The 20,521-nt window shown below is 50.9% G+C and overlaps 2 protein-coding genes across 2 annotated transcripts in view; both read left to right on the plus strand.

The window, feature by feature from the left end:
* Nucleotides 1–3,434, plus strand: part of ZNF592 (zinc finger protein 592) — a 29,571-nt gene extending 26,137 nt beyond the window's left edge. Inside the window, exons 7-9 of the mRNA XM_068991105.1 lie at nucleotides 152–264; nucleotides 841–976; nucleotides 2,159–3,434. Of these exons, the coding sequence (XP_068847206.1) occupies nucleotides 152–264; nucleotides 841–976; nucleotides 2,159–2,659 (750 nt within the window). The 3' untranslated portion in view covers nucleotides 2,660–3,434. The remainder of the gene's footprint in view (nucleotides 1–151; nucleotides 265–840; nucleotides 977–2,158) is intronic.
* Nucleotides 3,435–14,565: 11,131 nt separating this feature from the next.
* The window catches only part of ALPK3 (alpha kinase 3), a 51,398-nt gene continuing 45,442 nt past the window's right edge, over nucleotides 14,566–20,521 (plus strand). The window contains exons 1-2 of the mRNA XM_068991499.1: nucleotides 14,566–14,708; nucleotides 19,569–19,607. Coding sequence (XP_068847600.1) covers nucleotides 14,566–14,708; nucleotides 19,569–19,607 — 182 coding nt within the window. The remainder of the gene's footprint in view (nucleotides 14,709–19,568; nucleotides 19,608–20,521) is intronic.

Raw genomic sequence — 20,521 nt, forward strand, 5'->3', positions numbered from 1 at the left:
CCCCCTGTGGTTCCTGGTGCCATGGGCATGGTGGGCAGCGCAGATCCTGAGTTCTCGGGGCATCCTCCTTTCTGTCTGCCTCCTCTGAGAAGAAACATGCACCCAGAACTGTCTTAGGGTTCTGATGCCTTGCATCCTGTTGTCCCCACAGACGTTGAAGCGGTACCCATGTCGGCAGTGTGAACAGTCCTTTCACACCCCCAACAGCCTGCGCAAACACATCCGCAACAACCATGACACAGTGAAGAAAGTCTACACTTGCGGGTGAGTCCCTGGAGGTGGGAGCCAGGAGGCCCAAACTCATCCAGACTGCCGCGGTACCCTGGGACTTTTCTCAGCTATGAGATCAGGGCTCAGAGGCAAGAGACAAGCAAGATTCTGCTGGGAATTGCTGTGGCTAGGTCAGAAACTCCCTAAGCCCAGGCCGCCCTGCCCCACAGTGGTGGAGGGCCCTGAGGTTGGAGAGGAGTGGGTGCGATGTGAGCAGATGCTCTGTCAGCCATGAGACTTCAGCGCCATCTCTCTGAGCTTTCGGACAGAACAGGCTGCTCTGTCAGGCTGACCGCTGGGCCTGCACTTGGGTCTCTGGACACTGACACCAGAGGGAGGAGAGTCAGGTCACAGCTTAGGGCCAATACTCTGGCTTCCTGTCATCTTCCGCCTTGGCTGGCTTGTACTGGCTGGATTTCCCAGTGCCACCCTGCCAGCCCGAGGACTACCCTGCCTGCCCCAGACTGTCTTCCCTGGAGCCAGAGGCAGCTTCACTTCAGCCTGCCTGCCTGGCCCCCTGGACCCTGGGGCCAACCATCTTACACGGCCGCTCTGGCTGTGCTTCTGCAGGTATTGCACAGAGGATAGCCCCAGCTTTCCTCGGCCCTCCCTCCTGGAGAACCACATCAGCCTTATGCACGGTATCAGAAATCCTGATTTGAGCCAGACGTCCAAAGCCAGACCTTCGGGTGGACATTCCCCTCAGGTGAGTGCAGGGCCCCTGCCCGCCGGAGCAGCTTGTCCGGTGAGGCTGGAGCTGGAGGGGTGCTGGGCAGGTTACTGGAGCCCACATGTCCTTGTGGCTGGGGAGCAGCCAGCAGTGACAGCAGCCTCCGTGCTGGTCACTCTCCAGCCTCATGGGACCTGCCTGGAGACCGCACACAAAGAAAGGGGCAGAGATCCACGAGGCAAGCCAGTGGCCTTTTCTTGTTGCTGTTTCCCTGTCACTGCGACCCCTCCCTTGGTGTGTCCTGTGCCCTGTGGACACTGGATTGCTTCCCACGTGCCTCCTGCCTCTGCCTCTCTGCGGTCCTAGGAGGTGGGGTGGGTAGGCCTGCCTGTTGGGAGAGGGTGCGATGCTTCACTGAGTCATACCCCCATCCCCACCCTACCCCCCAGTTTCAGAGGAGCCAGATCCAGACTCCCACTGCCCCAGGCCCTCTGACCTCACCCCTGTTTCATGCCCTGTGCCCGTTTCTGGTCAGCTTCTGGTGCAGCCTCGTGTCCCTCTTCCCAGGGGGCTCCCCCGACTCCATGGTGAGGGCAGCTCCTCACAGGGGCAGGCATGTCTGGGAAACCCAGAGAGCTGCCTGGCTTTTCAGAGAAGGGCCCTGGGCTGCAAAGGCCCTTTCACACACAGCAGGTAGGGTGTCAATTGACGTTTCGGCAACAACTGTCCATGATTGAGGTGCACACCTTCTCTTCTCTGCAGATGCATACACCCTTTGATCTAGCAGTTCCACTTATGAGATTTATCTGTCAGATAGCTCTGGCCCAGGGGATAAAGAAATCTGTCACTATCTGTTGTTAAGTGAGAAAAAGCAGGGTGAAGAGAAGTGTGCGTGCAGTGCTGTCATCCTGCAAAAGGTGGTGGTTGTATTTCTGGGCGTGACTGGAGCATCTTTCGGGGTGCCTCAGAACCCCAGCGTTGTCTGGGGAGCCAGGGAGGGGGGACTTCATCTCTTCTGTACCCTTCCCACATCTTTGGAATGTTGTGGTACATGGATGTGTCCATTAAAACAAGCAAAAGAAGCAAACCAAACCTAGACCAGAACTTAGGGCTGGGCTGAGCCTGGCCTGGGTGGTGAGTCTGCAAGTCCTCGGGCTGCGTTGCCCACGCTGGGGGCTCATGTCCTGGACTCCCAGGCTCACGTCATTTCTCCTTCAGGTGAACCATCTGAAAAGACCAGTCAGCGGAGTGGGGGCCGCTCCTGACACCAGCAATGGCACACCAGTCTCTTCCACCAAAAGGCACAAGTCGCTTTTCCAGTGTGCGAAATGTAGCTTTGCCACGGACTCGGGGCTGGAGTTCCAGCGCCACATACCTCAGCACCAGAAGGACAGCTCCACAGCCCAGTGTCTCCTCTGTGGCCTGTGCTACACCTCTGCCGGCTCCCTCAGCCGCCACCTCTTCATCGTCCACAAGGTGAGAGACCAGGAGGAGGAAGAGGCGGAGGCGGCAGAGCCAGAGGAGGGCTCTGGGGAGGAGGTGCCCATGGAGACCAGGGAGAACGGACTGGAAGAAAGTGCCGAGGAGCCTCTGGTGGGCGACTCCGAGACGGGGAGATCACTGGGCCTGGCCCAGGATGAGGACGGGGCCCAAGACGCTCCCAGTCGACCACAGACCTCTCAGGACCGGGACAGCCACACACCGTCCCCGCATGTGTGACCGGAGGCCCTGCGGTGCGTGGTCGGGGTGGCGCCATGGCGTCCTCCGCCTGCTGTGTGGACAGTGGGAAAGAACAGGCCCCGCCCGGCGTGAGTGTGTCTGGCTGTGTCCTGGAGCAGTGTCTGCCCTGAGCTGCGGGGGGCTGGGAGGCCCCCAGCCCTGGGAGATGCGGGGTCGCCCAGGACCCTCACAGCTCCGAATCTGCTTCTGTTATTTATGGCTTTGTGCTGCTTCTTGGTACCCCAACTCTCGTCTGTGTCCTTCCAACCCTGCCGCTGTCACCTCTGCTCAAGGCTCTTCAGCAGCCACGCTCTTCTGGGAGGTCCTCTTTCTCTGCCTTCAGCCTGGGCCTCCCTGCAGCAGCTCGCTTCACAATACCAGAGCCTGAGACGGGAGGAGGGTGCTGGCGCGGCCCTCCTCTCGGAGAGCTCACCCAGCCTGGCTTGCAGAGGGCTGTCGTAAACCATGCCCTTCCTCTCTGTCTTCTCTGATTCCTTCCCTGCAAACAGTCCTGAGGATTCATTGTCGCACGGGCTTATCCTGTCTGTGTGGGCGGGAAAAGCTTCTGTTTGGGAGCCGGGCACAGAGAGGCAGGACCCCCCGCTGCTCCGGCTGCCCCCTCAGAGGAGCTGTGCGTCCTTGTTCTGCTGCTGTTCTGCCTTTCCTGATGAGCGGGGTTTGAGGCACACAGACATGGGGATATTTGTACTCTTGCTCCTGTGCCATTAGAGAGGCTGCTGCCCCAGCAGCCAGCCCCTCCTCCTCTTGGCTACACTCATGTTGCTCAGACTATATTTCAAATAAAAGAAAACCTTCTTACCACGCAGGTAGGCTCTTGTATTCCTGTTCAGGTGAGCCTGGCCCTACCCACCTCCTCCTCAGACTTCCCTCACTGGCCCATCTCTTAGAGAGAGTGGTGTTTCCTGATGTCCAAGAAGGAAGGTCCTCTTTAGATTCTGCAGCTGTGGTTAGGAAACCAGGAGCTCAGAGTTTCTGAAGGGGTGAAGGGAGGGTTGTAATGCTGGTCAGGAGTCACCTCCAAGTCCCCCCTGCAACACTGAACTAGTGGCATTGGCTTTTAGGGCCTACTGACATTTTGCTGGCCACCTCCATCTTTCCTACAAATGGGTCTCTTCTACTAAGAGAACCCTTTACTGGTGGGAGAGGGGAAGGGATAGAAGGGAGGAATTTTTGTTTTTTCTACACTGTTCAAGAGGCTGTGGTATTGTCACTGTTGCAGGGAGCTCAGATGTGGCAGAATGGGGGCTGGACATGGGAGGCTGGGCTGTCTTTTCACTGATGGCAGGGCTAGGACCTGGCCAGCACAAGGAGCTGGCCATGTGGAGGTGCCCTCTGACCTCTTCTCTGAGCGGCTGCTGCAGCCCTGCCTGGGTCAGATTTGGGGCTGGGCCTGGCAGGCTCTAGTGCAGCACCGGGAGGTGGGTACTGATGGCATTCTTAGTGTCAATCTTTCAAGGAGGGTATTGAATATCAATTATAAATTATTAAGTCAGATAAATACGCCTGACCTTTTCACAATTGGGAAAAAAAAATTTCTTCCTCTAGCAAATGCCAAATTTCTAGTGGAAATGTTAAAGGCATTGGGAAAGGTTAATGCTTTTTCAGTTTCAGAGAAACAGTATTTTTCAGTATTTCCCAGGCCTGCCAAGGCCACCATGTCCCTGCTTCCCAAGCAGGCAGTGAGGGCCAAGCAGGCCTGATTCCAGCTGCATGCAGGGCCAGAGCCGGCCCCCACTCAGGTGTCAGCCCCTCCTGATTCCAGTCTTAGGGTGCCCGTCCTGCACCTGGGGCTGTTTGCAGGAACACATTACAGAAGAGGTTGGAAAGATAGAAGTGTTGGAAATGGATGGCTGAGTCTCTTCCCGCTCAGAGACTGTTCTTGCTGGAGCCTGGGTAGAGGAGGCAGTGAAATCACAGGTTTGACTTGTCCTGACCTCAGCTCTGTCTCCTTCCTGGGGGTGGCGTGGAGTGGAAAGAATGTGGAGCCACTCACCAAGAAACCTTGGTCCCAGCTTCTACCCTCAACCAGCTCTTGACAAACCCCTTAACTTCACCAGACCTCTCCCTCAAGATAGGCCTGGTATTTCCCAACCGACTTGGTTCACAAGCTGCTGTGAGTTGATAAGCCAGGAAGCGTTTTCTGGTTTATGAAACACTGTCGATGTCTGGGATTCTTGACCTGACTTTAGGCTTTGAGGGGGCAGTGTACCTCGCCCGCCGTTCAGACTTAGATGCTGATGGTCAGTTCTCCACTGTTCAGTAATAGTGGTAATTAACAGCACTGTAAACCTGCTCGCAGGCCCAGCATCTTGCTAAAAACACTCTCCAGTGGTTCTCCCTTTGTCCTCAGCATTATCTCACAGTGATCCTCTCCATTTTACAGAGAAGGAAACCGAGGCTCAGAGAGCTTAAATAACTTGCTGCCTGACCTTGTAAGTCAAGCCCATCTGGTTCTAAAGTCCACTGTGTCGACTGCTGTGTTGCCTTAGTGACTCGGCTACTCTGGCTGGCGGCCAGCTTATCTCCGGTTTGCAGCCGTCCAGACACCTGCTTTCCTACCTCCCCTGCAGTTGGGATGCCCATTGAGCACCAGGTTCTCTTTGGAGTCAGTCTGTGCCTCTTCATCCCAAGGAGGGCACATTTGCTTGGGGCATTCCATAGCACATGCAGTGTCCCTATGACCTCATTCTCATTGGGATTTACCTTGCCATTTGAAGATCACCATTTTAGGGGGCTCTTCCAGAAAAGGTGGCTCAACCCTCACAGGGATCATGGTTCCCTCAGGGTCCAGTATCTTTCAATCTTTTTTCAAAGGTGTCTTTAAAGAGTTCTGTTGCTGTCATTTGTTATCATCAGAAAATGCTTGCTGCTGGAGTGAATGCTGCCCAAGTTAAACAGATAAGATTCTCACCCATGTAGAAACTACAATTTAATACACTCTGAGGCCTGACCAATGACTAGTATTTATTTTCCAACTGCTTTATCGGTGAAATGATATGTCAAATTACTATAATCTGATTGGTATAGAGAGAGTTCTTCTCGTAACTTATGTAAACAGTCTGGCTTTTGAAAACATCTGTAGTTCAGCAAATTCAACCCACTTTGCCTTCCACGAGGCTGAACACCCCACCCTACCCCTGCCTACCCTGGTCATCACTGTATATTCAGCTCTGGGTACACTTCCTTTTACTTGCTTTTAATTTTTTTCTTTTACATTTTTTGAAGAAAATTAACACACATACATGGTAAGACATCCAAACAATACAAAAGAGAATACAATGAAAAGTAAGCTGCTCATTGGAGGTCAGCCTTTGGTTCCACAGCCCCCTCTCCAGTATTAATCACTGTTGCTATATCTTATGTATCTTTCTGAGTAATTCTATGCATTTACAAGCTTTTTAAAATATGTGTATTTATATATCTATTTTTTAATACAAATGATAGCATTCTCTACACAAGTGTTCTGAAGCTTTCTTTTTTTTCATTTATATCATGGAAATTGTTCCAGATTCATCCAGTGGGGTCAGTCTAATTCTTTGAAAGCTCCTAGGACGGTTCCTTGTATACAGTACTGGTTTAAAGAGTGAGTGAATTAGTGCATGCCTATGTGGAAGAATCTGATTCATTTGGTAGCTGTCAATTCACAGTTCTCTCAGGGCCTGATATGAGACAGAATCTTCTAGATTCTGGAACATTTCTCCCTGTCTTTTTTAGGGGATCCAGGTCCAAAGCCTGACCTTTTCCACCAACAGCTGCCACAGCAGTCTTAAGAGACTGGGAGCCTTCAGTCCCTCTGAAGGAAAGAGCAGACTAAGACTCAGGTCCCAGTGTAGGTGGGTTTTTTTTGAGATCTCTATTTCAAATGCCTTTTTCTCAGGGGACTTCCCTAGTGGTCCAGTGGTTAGGGCTCTGTTGCTTCCACTGCAGGGGGCATGGGTCCAATCCCTGGTTGGGGAGCTAAGACCCCACAAACCCTGTGGCGTGGCCAAAATAAAATAAAAAGGCTTTTTCTTATTGGGAAATGATATAGCATTACTAGAAAAAATAAAAACCATGCATATTTATAATCTGTCTTTGTAGTTGTTTTCTTTTTTGCATATCATTTTCCAATCTTTATGCATTTCATAGCTGAGTTTATGATATAATTATGGTAATAACAGTGGTTAACATCAAACTACATGACAGACATCACTCTAACATTCATTCTCCTATTTAGCCTATTTAACAGTCTTGTGAGATAGTGTTATTCCTTTTGGAGGGGAGTGGTTGACCCTGAGGTCATGGAATTAGTAAGGGGCAGAGCTGGGATTCACTAGGTGTGACTAGTGCTGCACTGCCTCTGATTTTGTACCCTACTTTTTTCTACTTAATGTTATATCTGGACATTTTCCATGTTTCTACATAACCTTGAGAATAAACTCACTGGCAATGTGATAGAATGAAGAAATCCAGTAACTAGAAGTCAAGAGACCTAGGTTCCAATCTGAATTCTACAGCTTATTTGATCTCTCTTTTCTTGCCCTCAGTTTGGGCATCTGTCAAATTGGGAGGTGGGGAGTTTTAAATTCCTGGGGATCTAGAATTGAACCTGGTTAGATTTTTATCTCCTTGATCCTGTATGTGCTGTGCTTAGTTGCTCAGTTGTGTCCAACTCTTTGTGACCCCATGGACTGTAGCCCGCTAGGCTCCTCTGTCCATGGGATTTCCCAGGCAAGAATACTGGAGTGGGTTGCCATTTCTCACTCCAGGGAACCTTCCTGACCCAGGAATTGAACCTGCATCTTCTGTGTCTCCTGCATTGGCGGGTGAGTTCTTTACCATTTGAGCCACCAGGAAAGTCCCTAAGAAGCCCAGAAGATTTTGTCTTCTTGATCCTGTATGTATTTATATAGAGGGGACTTAACTAACGGCAAGACCTCTTGTTGAATTTCTTCTTTTGTTTAATTGTTTTATTTATTTACTTTTGGCCTAGATATATACAAAAATGAAAGACCCCCTCCCACTGACCCCCACAAGGTAATATCACTTTTATTTGCATTTATTTATATTTCAATTTGCATCAGATTTCTGCTTTTTCAGTTAGAATTCTAGTTTTTTTGAGGAAATGTTTCTTTTGGTTTTTGTCAAGCCTTTCCAAGTCTGAGCTGCTTACTTGGTAATTCTAAAGCATCTTCCAATCCTTCTGTTACCCAGGTAGCTATTCATTAGAGACCTAGGGCCAGATGAATTCTTGAGCTAGTTCATCGTGTCATGTGTTGGCCTTTTAGCATGCTCCTATTTTTTAAAATAATATTTACTACCCTTTGCAAATTCAAAATAGCTTTTAGTGCTTCAATACTGAGAACTCAAGTGTGTAGGTAATGGATCGTATGGAAAATGTGGCAAAACAATATGATGAACCCATTTAAGTCAATTCTAACTGGGAAAAGCCTCCACCATAGTGCTCACGTGACGGTGGGCCAGTTGCACCATCTCGTTTCGTGGGTAGGCATGTGTTATGGGCCAGTTGCACCATCTCGTTTCGTGGGTAGGCATGTGTTATTTATAGATAGATACAGATTAAATGGCTCAATCGTAAAGGATCTGCCTGCCAACGCAGGAGACATAAGGGATGCAGGTTCCATCCCTGGATCGGGAAGATCGGGAGGAGGAAATGGCAACCCACTTCAGAATTCTTGCCTGGGAAATCCCATGGACGAACCTGGCAGGCTGCAGTCCATGGGGTCACAGAGTCGGGCATGACGACTGAGCAACTGAGCTCTCAGACATAGACTAAAATCTATTAGATTTTACTTCTAAAACTTAATCCTATAGTCTTTGCCTCTATTTTCTGTGAAAATGGAGAAAGTTGATTTTGTCTTTGATGTTTCAAGTGAGTAATTAAGCTGCTTTTTGATATTTTAAACTGGGAAGCTCCACTCTTTCTAGACTTCCCCTTTCAGTTATAGCCTAGGGCACACTCTGTACATTTCTATCTTCCTCTGGGGTTTCCTCTTCCTTTGACCAAGTTGCCTGAAATTTTGCCCCAAGACCTATCGTGGATGTAGACAGGGCTGCATATTTTTGGTATCTGAGGAGGAAGATGAGTTCTGCTTCCTAAGAAGCTCTTTACCTAAGAAGGAGGTGTCCCATTTCTATCCTGGAGGTCTGGGTCTGAGGAGGGTTTTGAATATGATTTTTAAATGGGGAAAAGAGGATGAGGTGAGGGGGATAGGGAGGTGATGGTGAGGAAAGGCACAGACAGTTGTGAAGGAGCAGGCAGGAGAGTTTGAACAGGCAGAGAGTTTAGAACCGGGAACAACACTTGACTTTTAGGGCAGGTGATGCTGGTAGAGGTGGGGTTAGAGAGTAGGGGTGGTTGATTAGGAGAAAGTGGGGCAGGTGCTAACAAGCTCAAAAGTGGAGGCAGTGGCTTAGTTGGTCAATGACATACCTTGGGTTGAACAGAAATTGCAGCAGCTGTTGCCAGGAGGTATTAACATGTTTTAAAGAATGAGAAGAAGTAGCTGTAGTGGAAAAGGAGGGCTGACTGAGATATAGAAGATCCCTTAGGGAAAAGGACCAGTTCACTCTGCAAGAAGACCTGAAGAGGCCTGGGCTTGGATGGTGTCTTTCCAGGTTCCTGGAGCTTGTGTCCTGGGCCTGACCCACTAAGCACTGCCCCCGACCACAGAAGCACCCTGTCATATAATGGTAACTGTATTCTGGAAAGGACCTACATCTGAGGCAGAAACCCCTGGCCCCTCTAATCGGATGTTGAATCAGAGTAAGTGGATTGGGGAGGGCACCTGGCCAGCACAGCTCTGCACTTGAATCCCAAATTCCCTTTCCAATCAAACCAGAATTAGGAGAGGCTTCTTGTTGCCAGTGATCCTTTAATTGCTGTCCACTTACCCCAGCACAGCTGTGGCCACATCTCCATCCCTGGAGTGCCAGAGTGGCCAGCTCATCCCAGAGCAGCAGGGCTAGTCTCCACCCTCAGAATTAGGGACTCAGCTGCTTTGAACATGGGCCTATGGAGCTCTTGGAAGGAGGTCAGATAAAAAGTCCAGAGCACCACAGATTGGCTGGCAGGAAGGGCAGCTTGATTGCAGCAGAAGCCAGAAGTTTCCCAGAAGAAGGCAGGGTCAGCAGAAATCTAGGGCTTTTGTTGAGCTCAGGGCTGAGAACTTTAAAATGCGTGGAATCAAGGGAATGAAAAATAAGAAACGAGGTAGTGGGGGTGGGTTCAGATAGACATATGTTTGATTAACTTACAATGATACTAATGTTTTGCACTGAGATGGGTTGCATGTCTAGGGAGCTTTGAAAATGCCTGGGAAGTTTGCTACAGGTCTGGGAAGCTAATGATACTTCATAAGGTAGGTGTCCCTTGGACTGCAAGGAGATCAAAGCAGTCAATCCTAAAGGAAATCAACCCTGAATATTCACTGGAAAGACTCATACTGAAGCTCCAATACTTTGGCCACCTGATGCGAAGAACCAACTCATTGGAAGAGACCCCTGAAGCTGGGAAAGATTGATGGCAGAAGGGGACAACAGAGAATGAGATGGTTGGATGGCATCACTGACTTGAGGTTGAGCAAACTGAGGGAGATAGTAAAGGACAGGGAAGCCTGGCTGCAGGCCTTGAGGCCACAAAGAGTCAGACCCCACTTAGTGCCCAAACACCTACAAGGATAATAATTAACAGTAGCCCAAGATTTTCCTACCACAGGCACCCAGTTTACTTGGGGGCCCCAGAAAGTTCAAAACAATTGGGAGAGTGGATCCTGGCACCAGTACCAGCTCCTACCACACTTCATCAGTGCTTGTATTTAATAGCAAACACTGACTGCCTTGTATCATGGTTATTTCCAAACACAGAGCCACAGCATGTGCTCTTCTGCGCAATCCTCTGTCAGAGGATTGATGGCGATTCTATTTTAATTTTCTGTCTTTCAGGCTTGAGAAATTCTCAAGGATAGAGACTATAACACTCTCAATACCTGCCATAATGCCTGGTGTGTTGTAGTCAGCTGTGACTTAATAAATCCTTATTGGATCAACAGCTATGACCTTCAGGATCATAAAGGATCATGACCTCACTCCTTTTAACAAAGGAGAGAGATAAAGTTCAGAAATGGTGAGCCACCTGCCCAAGGACACACAACACTCAGTGGAAAGGCCGAACTATAACCCGAGTCTTTGGACTTTTGGCCTAGTTCTTGTTAAACACCAATTTTATATATCCTCTTTCTCCTGCTAGACTATAAATCCAGGAAAGAGAGTGTGCCTTTTCCATCTCTCCATCCTTGAATGCCTTGACCTTCCTTACTCAGCTGTGCCCTGATCATCATTAAATTGGCAGATAGCAAGAAGCTGAGAAGAGCAGATTGTACACTGGATGGCAGGAGCAGAATTCAGAAAGACTCAGGTAAGAAGGAAAGGGAATGTGAGATTAGTAAGGCGAGATTTAACAACAAGAACAAAAGTGGAAGTTGACACTTAGGATAAAAAAAGACTTTACAAGTAGGTAAAGTAGGAGTGGACTTAGATGAACAGAGGTTTGTGTTGAAAATTTACAGGCTTTGAAATAATTTGGAATAATTTGACTGCCAAAAAAGTTGTTGCTAACTGTGTGACGCCCAGACCCAGAAAGGTGCTAATTCAGTTGTGGGCTGCTCTGGTTTGACCTCTGTGGGGATGTGTGTGTGTAACATTTTCAAAAGGAAATGGATAAACTGGAGAGTCACTGGGGTAACTAGTGGCACCATATTCCATTGTCGGAAGAGAAATGGCCTGAAAGGTAAGTCCAGGTTCCTCACTGGACTAGGCAAGGCCTTTACAATGAGGGTTGCTGCCTAAATCACTTCTCTATTTTTTCAGTTTTTTAAAATGTGTATTTATTTTTTTGCCACACCACAAGGCATACAGAACTTCCCTGCCCAGGGATTGAACCCATGACCCCTGCACTGGAATCATAAATTTGTAACCACTGTAACCCCTGGACCACCAGGGATGTCCCCACCTCTCTTTTTGCCCAAATCCTTTACACTTCAGTGATGTGAATACTGAGCTGTTTCATACCTCCTTATCTGAGTGCGTACTAGTCTCTCCATCTAGAATATTCTACCCTACCCTCCACCCACAACAGTCTTTGTGAAAACCTATTGCCATTTCCAAAATCTTTCTTCAGCTTTACTTTATTCTTTGCAAACTATCCTAACCAAATCCCCAGGCAGAGCCAACTACTCTTTCTTCTATACTTTATGCTTCTCTATACATAGCTTTATAATTGCACATTTCACCTTGCAGTGTATTTTGCTTCTATTCCTCTCACCCTGTTAGACCATAAGATTCTTGAAGGCACAGATCCTGTGACCCTTGACTCTAGCACATGTGCTCCAGCCTGATACATGGGTGCACACTTAGTCACTTCAGTTATGCCTGACTCTTTGCGACCCCACGGACTGTAGCCCGCCAGGCTCCTCTATCCATAGGGCTCTCCAGGCGAGAATACTGGAGTGGGTTGTCATGTGCTTCTCCAGGGGATCTTTCCGACCAAGGGATTGAACCCGAGTCTCTTGGGTCTCCTGCATTGGCAGACAGGTTCTTTACCACTAGTGCCATCTGGGAAGCCCCATTGGTACTCTAAAACAAATGAACCAAAACTCCAAGCAGACTTTCAAATATGTGAAGGACTGTCCTGGAGACAACTGAAGAGACTTTAATATGCCCACCTCCAGGAAACCAGAAACACGTATGTGTGGGTGTATGTGGGCAAATTCGGCAAGTTCAGGCTCATTAGAAGAAAAGTCTTCAGTATTGGCTAAGACTCTTAGACTTCACTAATAGAAGCCTAACTTGAATCAGCTTGAGCAAAGTGAGAGAATTTTTGGATACAGTTTCCAGGAAATGGGTGAACTGCCAACCTGCAGGAAGGCCACAGATAAAGCTGGGTCTCAGGAACACTTGCAACAAGACACCTGGAAGCCAGCAGGACTCTGTGCCCCCTGCCTTTGCTTCTCTCTCTGTCAGCTTCCTTCTTCCTCACTGCAGACTGGCTTCTCCACACAGCAAGAAACATCACTACTAAAAGCTGGGACCTTGCAGCTTACAGCTAACCACCACGGAGGTCCAGGTTTTCTTTCCCAATTCCAGTTGAAAACAGTTTGGTAAAGAACCTTGGTTGGCACAGCTTGGGTCTGATGCTTACTTCTGTGGTCAAGGAGATACATGCATGCTCAGTCTCTATGCCCATTGTATTTCAGTCCTAAGTCATGTCTGATTCTTTGAGACCCCATGGATTGCAGCACGCTTGACTTCCCTGTCCACTCCTAGAGTTTGCTCAAATTCACATCCATTGAGTCAGTGATGCCATCCAACCATCTCATCCTCTGTCACCCTCTTCTCTTGCCCTCAATCTTTCCCAGCATCAGGGCCCCTGGGTACCATGAATAGACTGGCTTGAGTCTAAGGGAGGTTTTAGGGAGTTGGGGAGGGAGCGTGTAAGATCAAAACAGTTGCCATTGGAAGCACACAGTGAAAGAGCCATTTCCAAAAGGAGTAAGGATGTGAATGCAGCTTATAGAACAGAGGGTTCTACTCTTTTGTTCCAATTTTCTAGGCTATAACCATCCAGCTCAGATACTTCCTGGATGCTTTCAACGGGGTAGGAGAAGAAAGGATGGGTAAACAGGGCTTCCTGATGGTTCAAATGGTAAAGAATTTGCCTGCAATGCAGGAGACCCAGGTCTGATCCCTGGGGTGGGAAGAGCCCTTGAGGGAGGGGTATTCTCCATGTCAGTATTCTTGCCTGGAGAATCCCTTGGACCCAGGATCCTGGTGGGCTACAGTTCAGTAGCCCATGGGGTCAGAGAGTCAGGCACGACTGAGTGACTTAACACACACACACAGACTGTGGTCATTTCCACTTTTACAACCAGAATTAGACAGTACTTAGGATTTTGATCTAAGAAGGTGTCGAGTGATTATATTGTTTTTCTGGGCATTAGGACTCAGCCCACTTCCCCCTGGGGTGCTGGGAAATGGAGGCTGAACAGGGTAGAGAAGGAGGTTCAGTAATTCTAGAGATGTTTACTGAACCCCTAATCTACCCTAGATAATGGAGAGGTACGTTCTGAGGAGCTCTGGCCTCCTCGGAACTGAGGTTACTCATGTAGGTACGTGGTTGTGGGTCTACGTGTTGGGCCAACAGCCACTGGCAAGGCCAGGGTCAGTTAGGGCTGCCTCCAGGAAGAGGCACGGGTCTGGGCTCCCGCTGGATTCAGTCCAGGTTCCGAGCCTCCCTCCTCTCCCTCCCTCCCCGTCACTGTCTCTTCCGGCCCCCACCTCGGCCATCTTTGGTCTTTCAGGGCTTTGCCCCTAAACCCGACGCAGCTCCTCTGGTCTTTCCGCACCTTCCACTAGGCAAAGGCCGCAGAGCCCGACCTTCCACATCTGCAAAACGGGGGGCGAGTGGGGAAGGAAGGCTGGCGGGAAGCTTGGGTCCCAGAGACCCGGTGAGGAAGGTGAGGGGCAGAACCGCACCCCGCCCCCTTTCCGCTCTTGCTCCCCGAGGCCTCTCTGACCCCTGACCCCGACGCCCGGGGTGGCTGCGGGCGCCAAGAGGGCGCTCCACACACGTCGGGCGGTCGGCTGAGGGAAGGAGCCGACGCCCCCGAGTGGGCCCCTCGCGGCCCGGCGCCCTCCCGCGCCTCGGAGGCCGCGGTGGCCGGCCCGGGCCGGGGGAGGGACAGCAGCAGGTGATGACGGCCGGGCCCGGGGCTATAAATAGGGGCGCGCGTCAGCCGCGGGCGAGCGAGGCGGCCGGCGGCGCGGGCCTGACGGGCAGGGGCCGGGAGCGCGGGCAGGGGCCGGAGACGGGCAGGGCCGGCAGCAACATGGGGTCGCGGAGGGCCCCCGGCCGCGGCTGGGGCTCGGGCGGACGGTCTGAGGCGGGGGGCGACGGCGAGGACGACGGGCCTGTGTGGATCCCCAGCCCCGCCAGCCGCAGCTACCTGCTCAGCGTGCGGCCCGAGACCAGGTGAGTCGCGCCCTGGGGGCCGGGCCGGCGGCCCGTCGGGCTGGCGGGCGAGCGGAGGCCGCCAGCGAGGCCTCAGGAGGGGCCCCGCCCGGCCTGTGGAGATCATGGTGCAGCCGGGCCGGCCCTGAGGGCCCTTCAGGGTTCCCCTGGCCTCTGCCGGCTCCGTGGGCCTCAGGCCTCAGGCCATGCGAGGCCCTGGGGACGAGGAAGGCCTACTTTGGGGTGATTTCCCAGGGTCCCGAGTGGCTCCTTATCTCCCCACCTCACTCCCGCCCCTCCTTACCCTCGCCCCACGCTCAGCTACTCCCTGGCCTCGGATTCCACAGCCGAGATAAGATAAGGAAAGCCAGACGGGCTGACATTCCTGCTGGCTTGGGGGTAGGCGGTGGCGGGGGATGCCAGAGGCACTGCCCTGAGGGGATCTGCTTAGTTCAGGAGTCACTGGGAAGAAATAAACTGTGCAAAGAAGGTGCTTCCTCTGTGCCCTGGTCTTTCCTGGGATCTTGGTGGGGGCTGGTGAGGTGAAGGGGTGGCCTGAAATGCTGGTCAGCCTGCCTCTGAGGATTCAGAGCTCCATGTCTGAGGCCGCCAGTCGCCCTGCCCAGTTTGGGGGGATGGTGCCATCCCCAGGATGCCAAGGGAAGGAGCCCGAATGATCCTCTTCTAAGAGCTGAAGAGGTATGGTTGCTTTGTTTTAGGAGCTAGGCTACCCACAGGTGGAAAGACTCACAAGACAATAGATTGGCATTTTGGCCCTCAGGGGCTTCCCTGGTGGCTCAGACAGGAAAGCATCTGCCTGCAATGCTGGAGACAGGGGTTCTATCCCTGGGTTGGGAAGATCTTCTGGAGTAGGAAATGGCAACCTACTCCAAGATTCTTGCCTGGAAAATCCTGTGGAAAGAGGAGCCTGGCGGGCTACATAGGGTCGCAAAGAGTCGGACATTACTGAGCTAGTCTCTTGGCCCTCAAAGGCACACAGACACACAGAGATATGTGCATTACCATGAAGATGGACACTTCCTGTCTCCTCTGGGCAGCTTAGTTTCCCTCCAACTGTGGAGTCTATTCCAAAGGGAATTGTGATGGATGGCTAGTGGGTGAGTGGTTGTGTTGCTGCCCCAGAACTTGGCTAATCATAGGTAATATACGGAAAACAGCCCCTCCTCTGAGAAGCTGCCTGGGGACCTCTTGTCCTCCATTCTTAAAATGGCACAAAACAGACATCAAGGACATTCAGGAAGAGTCCCAGGCACTTCCTCGTGGATTGGCTGAGTTCTGTTGACCTTGGAGTTGGAAAAGTTCAAATGTAACCAGAACCGGTTTCTGCATAAAACTCGTCAAATGGTGTCACATGTCTGGGACAGGGCGGAGGGCTGATGTTAGTGACTGAGTCAGACTCGTCAAGGCCCCTGGCTGCCAAGAAAGCATGCCCCTTCCTCCAGCCACTGGATCTATGGAAAAACTGGAATGAAATGTGTCTATTTATCCAGCCCGTGGTGAAGCTGACTGCCCTGTGGGAGCCTCAACAATTGTCTCACACTTGTAACCGAGATTGTGTCTGGGCTTTGCCTCCTCCTCCTGTGTCTGGCCTTTGTCTGTACCAGTGGTACAGCAGAAGAGGGATGCAGGGCCCTTCTCGGAGACAACATTGGGGTGGCTTGCAAACCAGACATAACTGGGAGGTCAGGGGAATGGGGCTGTTAGGAAAAAGGGTGAGCAGTTGTATGGTAGATACAATTACACATCTGATGAGCAGTGTGTCAGCCTGAGAACTGCAGGTGGATTAGAAGTGTCTGGTTTAGGTCCCTTTGGGCCAAGTGAGAATGGTCTTAAATGGAGATTCTTTTCATCAAGTCCTTGGAGAGGCAGGGCTGGGACACTGGGAGAGAGGGTTTTCTAGCCCAAGACTGTGGCCTGTGGGCTTGCCCCTTCCAGGTAGCCACAGACCAGCAAGGTCCTGAGGCACCAGGAAAGCCAGGTTTCTCTCACCTCTGGAAAAGCCTCTGGCCAAGGAGGGGAGACTATGACAGTGAATGGGGCTGTTGGGGACTTGAGGTGGGGCAGGGGCCAGTTCATAGTTCTCTGTCAAGACCTGACTCTTGTGTTAGAGCAGTAACCATACAGCCTTCTGTCTCTCAGAGCAATCTGAATGCTTGTGGGGGTAGGAAGAGGGGCCAAGAGATGAAGAAAGAGGGTCCCTTGAGGGCTTAGTCAGCTAACCCTGGCTCCTGAGCCCTGACTTTCCCAGAATTCTGACTGAGAGGCAAATTCTAGCCCACTCACTCCTGACTTCAACCTTTCCTGGGTCTACTTCCATACATATCTATCATGGAGCTTGTGAGTCATCATTCTGTGAGCCTTGGGAGGGTGGGCTGCCCTTGTGAGCTGATGGACAGCTGCGCTGGGAGCCAGGTACCAGAAGCTATGGCCCAAGTCTAGAACTTGTCTTCCTGTGCATTCTTTTCCTTTCTCCAACCCTGGGGGGATTTCCAATCCATAGTTAGCTCAGGAGTGAGAGGTCCAACATGCATGTAACCCCCCAAACTGTTGCCCCAACTTCCTATAGATCCAACCTCACTTTTATGAGAAGATGGAGCCTGGATGAGCTAGAAAAGGTTAAGGAACCACAGTCAGGTGTTTGCAGTTATAACTGGATTTTGAGGGACATTGAGACATTCCAGAAATCTGCCTCATTTCTTGGACACCCTGGCCCAAGTGGGCCCAGAAGAGCAGTAGAGCCGGTGATATTTGCTGTAGTTCTGTGGTATCTCTTCTGTTCAGCTTGGGTAAAGGAGATTGTCTAGGGCTTTTAGGAAAACTGAGGCATCAGGCCAGGACTTTCTGAAGGCCTTTTGTGTCCAAAATATATGAAAGCCAGGAGGAATGGGAGGGCCCAGCTTCCAGGAACAGTCCTGGTTCCCCCCACCTTCCTGCCACCGACCCCGCGCACCGCCCCCCCCCACCACCTCCCAGGCCTACTTTTCTCCTTTATGAAGATACTTTTCCTCTGTGGGCCCCGAATTTCTATTCTATAAAATGAAAGTATCACTAAGAACGTTTTTAGGCCTATTTATCCCATCACTGAGCTTCCCTAGTGGCTCAGTGGTAGAGAATCCACCTGCCAATGCAAGAGATGCAGGTTCCATCCCTGGATTGGGAAGTTCCCCTGGAGTAGGAAATGGCAACCCATTCCAGTATTGTTGCCTGGGAAATCCTATGGATAGAAGTACCTGGTAGGCTATAGTCCATGAGGTTGCAAAAGTCGGACATAACTGAGCAACTAAACAACAACATGCCAACATTTGATGCCTCTGATTCAGACCCTCTCACAGTCAGTAATTGGGGAGTTCCTGGGTGAGAGCCCTGAGCCAACCTCTGGCCCAGCCAGCAGGTCGCAGGCATGTTTTGAAGACAAGGTGCCTTCACTGCCTTGGACTCCTCCTGACATGGCTGATTAACTAAGGGTGAGGCCCAGAGAAAGCGGGATGAGGCCGGGGAACTGTAGCCCTGGAGAGAGCCAGGGAGGGGTCACTGTCACAGCTCAGTCCCTTGCCTACTTGCAAGTGGAAGCTGTCATTTCCTGAGAGAGCTGATTCTCCCCGTCCCCTTCCCAGGGAAGAAATCCAGACCCAGCAAAGGAGAAATCTCTCCATTCTAAGGAGAAAGGCAAAGGAAGTCCATCATAAGGAAAGGATGGAGTTGGCCAGTGCCTTGAAACCATGGGAGGTCTGCCCTCATGGCCTCCAGAGGATTTTTAAAGCTCTGAATAAAGGCAGCTGCATTCTGGAGCAGCAGCTTCTCTGGGCGTAGGGCTCTTTGGGTCTGAAGGATGTACTTCCCTAGTGGTATCCATAAATCCAGGCACACAGAAGTGGAAGCCATGTTTGGGGCAGAATGTGAATTTGTTTTTTTTTTGTTGGTTTGTTATACAGATACAGGCTGTCAGTGGTTAGAGATGCAGACTGACAGTTCTGTTGAGCATATGGGCTGTTGATAATGAAGGGAGAGCTGTTCTCACTGTGGGGCCAGCTGAAGGGAGTGAGTGTAGTTGGGAGAGGTGGGGGCCTGAGATATCCCAGAGAACTGTGTCCCTAGACCCCTCTGGAGAGACTTGTGTTGGAAGGAATGGAGGCAGAGGTGAAAGTTGACTCATACCCACTGGATCTCCACTGAGGGGCAGCTCTGTGTGATCCTCACCCTGCAGTGGCCTACCCAGCCCACAGCTGGTTTCGGCTCTCAGCTGTCCTGGGGCAGGAGGGGTGATCAGCGTCATGGGCCTTGTGCTGGTCTGACCCAACTGGGTGCCTCCTGGCTCCTGCTGAATTAACCGCTTTGTTTTCCTTCTCTTCTTGACTCTCCCAGCTGGTTTGCCTTGCGTGGCCTCTTTAACCGTACTTTAACATATTAATGGGTGTTCTCCAAGCCACCTGTCTCCTTTCCAGCCTCTGAGGGGATTTCCAGGAACTGGGGGCTCTTCTCCCCCAAAAGGCCAAGGGTTGAAGCAGGAGTTGCCTGGCTCCCCCACCCCCCAAGCTGGTGTGCTGCAGAGGCGGGGAGATGTCCCAGATGACCCAGGACACACCTTTCTTAAAGCTCAGCCCCAAGGGGCCTCCCTCCTGCCTAACCATTTCCCTGGACCCTGCTACACTTAACAAGTTCTTGGTTTCAGATACATGGGTGTCCGGTGGTGAGGCCACTTGCTAACTGGAGCTGGCCAAGTAAGACAGCTGGTCCCTTTTAATAGAAAGGCCCTTGGGCCCCAGATGGTGGCCGATTAATACTTTGCCTACTGTTGTTGATTTCACCTCCTCCTGTCTTTGCTTTTTTGGCCTAATGATTCCATTTGCTGTTTTTGCTTAGCTTATCAAGCAACCGGTTGTCTCACCCCAGCTCTGGAAGGTAAACGCACTATTGCATTACATTTCTCTGACTGCATTTTTTTTTTCTTGGGTCTGGGCACTGAGGGGGCTCTGGGTGACTGCTTGTGCACTAATAACCAAGCTGCATGGGGTGAGAGGAGTGGAGAGGGTGGTTGGGGAGGGTGTGAGCGGGCACTCAGTGAGCATGGATCTCACGAAGGCCAGAGTTGATGCTTGCATGGACCATTTGAAGGGGGTGCCGGGACCCAGAGATAGGCAGGGGTTCCCAAGATGCCTGCAACTCTATCTCTGTGCCCCTGGGATAGGCACCATGGGACCAGAGCAGAGAGCCTCCAGTCATGTGACCTGTTTCCCCCTCAGCCTAGGTTTTCATGGTTTTTGTAACCACATATCTAGGTTTGACAGCTTATTGTCTGTCTTCTAACCGTGGCTACTTCCTTAAAAAAAATTTTTTTTTCCTCAGTCCCTGAAGTTCTCCTTCTGTTATCTCCTCTGAATTTCCCTCTCTTTTGATTTCTCTCCACCCCTGCAGACTGTGAACTCTGTGAGGTCAGGGCTATCATGTGAGTGTCTTTCTGTGTTAACTTGTTCTCTGAATCCTCTTCAGAGACAGAGCAGGGCCCCAGCAGGCCCGCAGTCAGAGTTTGCCTGTTGAACGACTATCCTCTTACCTCCTTAACTGGAGACAGCTCTCCACCCCTGGCTGAACTGACAATTGTGATCAAAACGGGAACGTTTCCTGGCTACTTTTCACCACTTGGGCCTCCTCCCAGACTCTGGTAGATCTAGGGAAGAGTTGACCATAGTTTCTTCACACAGAGAAAGATTTTTGCATAGCTAACTGGTTTCTGAATAGCTAATAACGTCTACAGGGATGGTCAGTAGCTACTATGTACGTTTCTTGTGATGGGGTGGATACTGAAGGGGCAGAAG

The sequence above is a fragment of the Capricornis sumatraensis genome, chromosome 19 (genome assembly GCF_032405125.1).
Source record: "Capricornis sumatraensis isolate serow.1 chromosome 19, serow.2, whole genome shotgun sequence".
Lineage (NCBI taxonomy): Eukaryota > Metazoa > Chordata > Mammalia > Artiodactyla > Bovidae > Capricornis > Capricornis sumatraensis.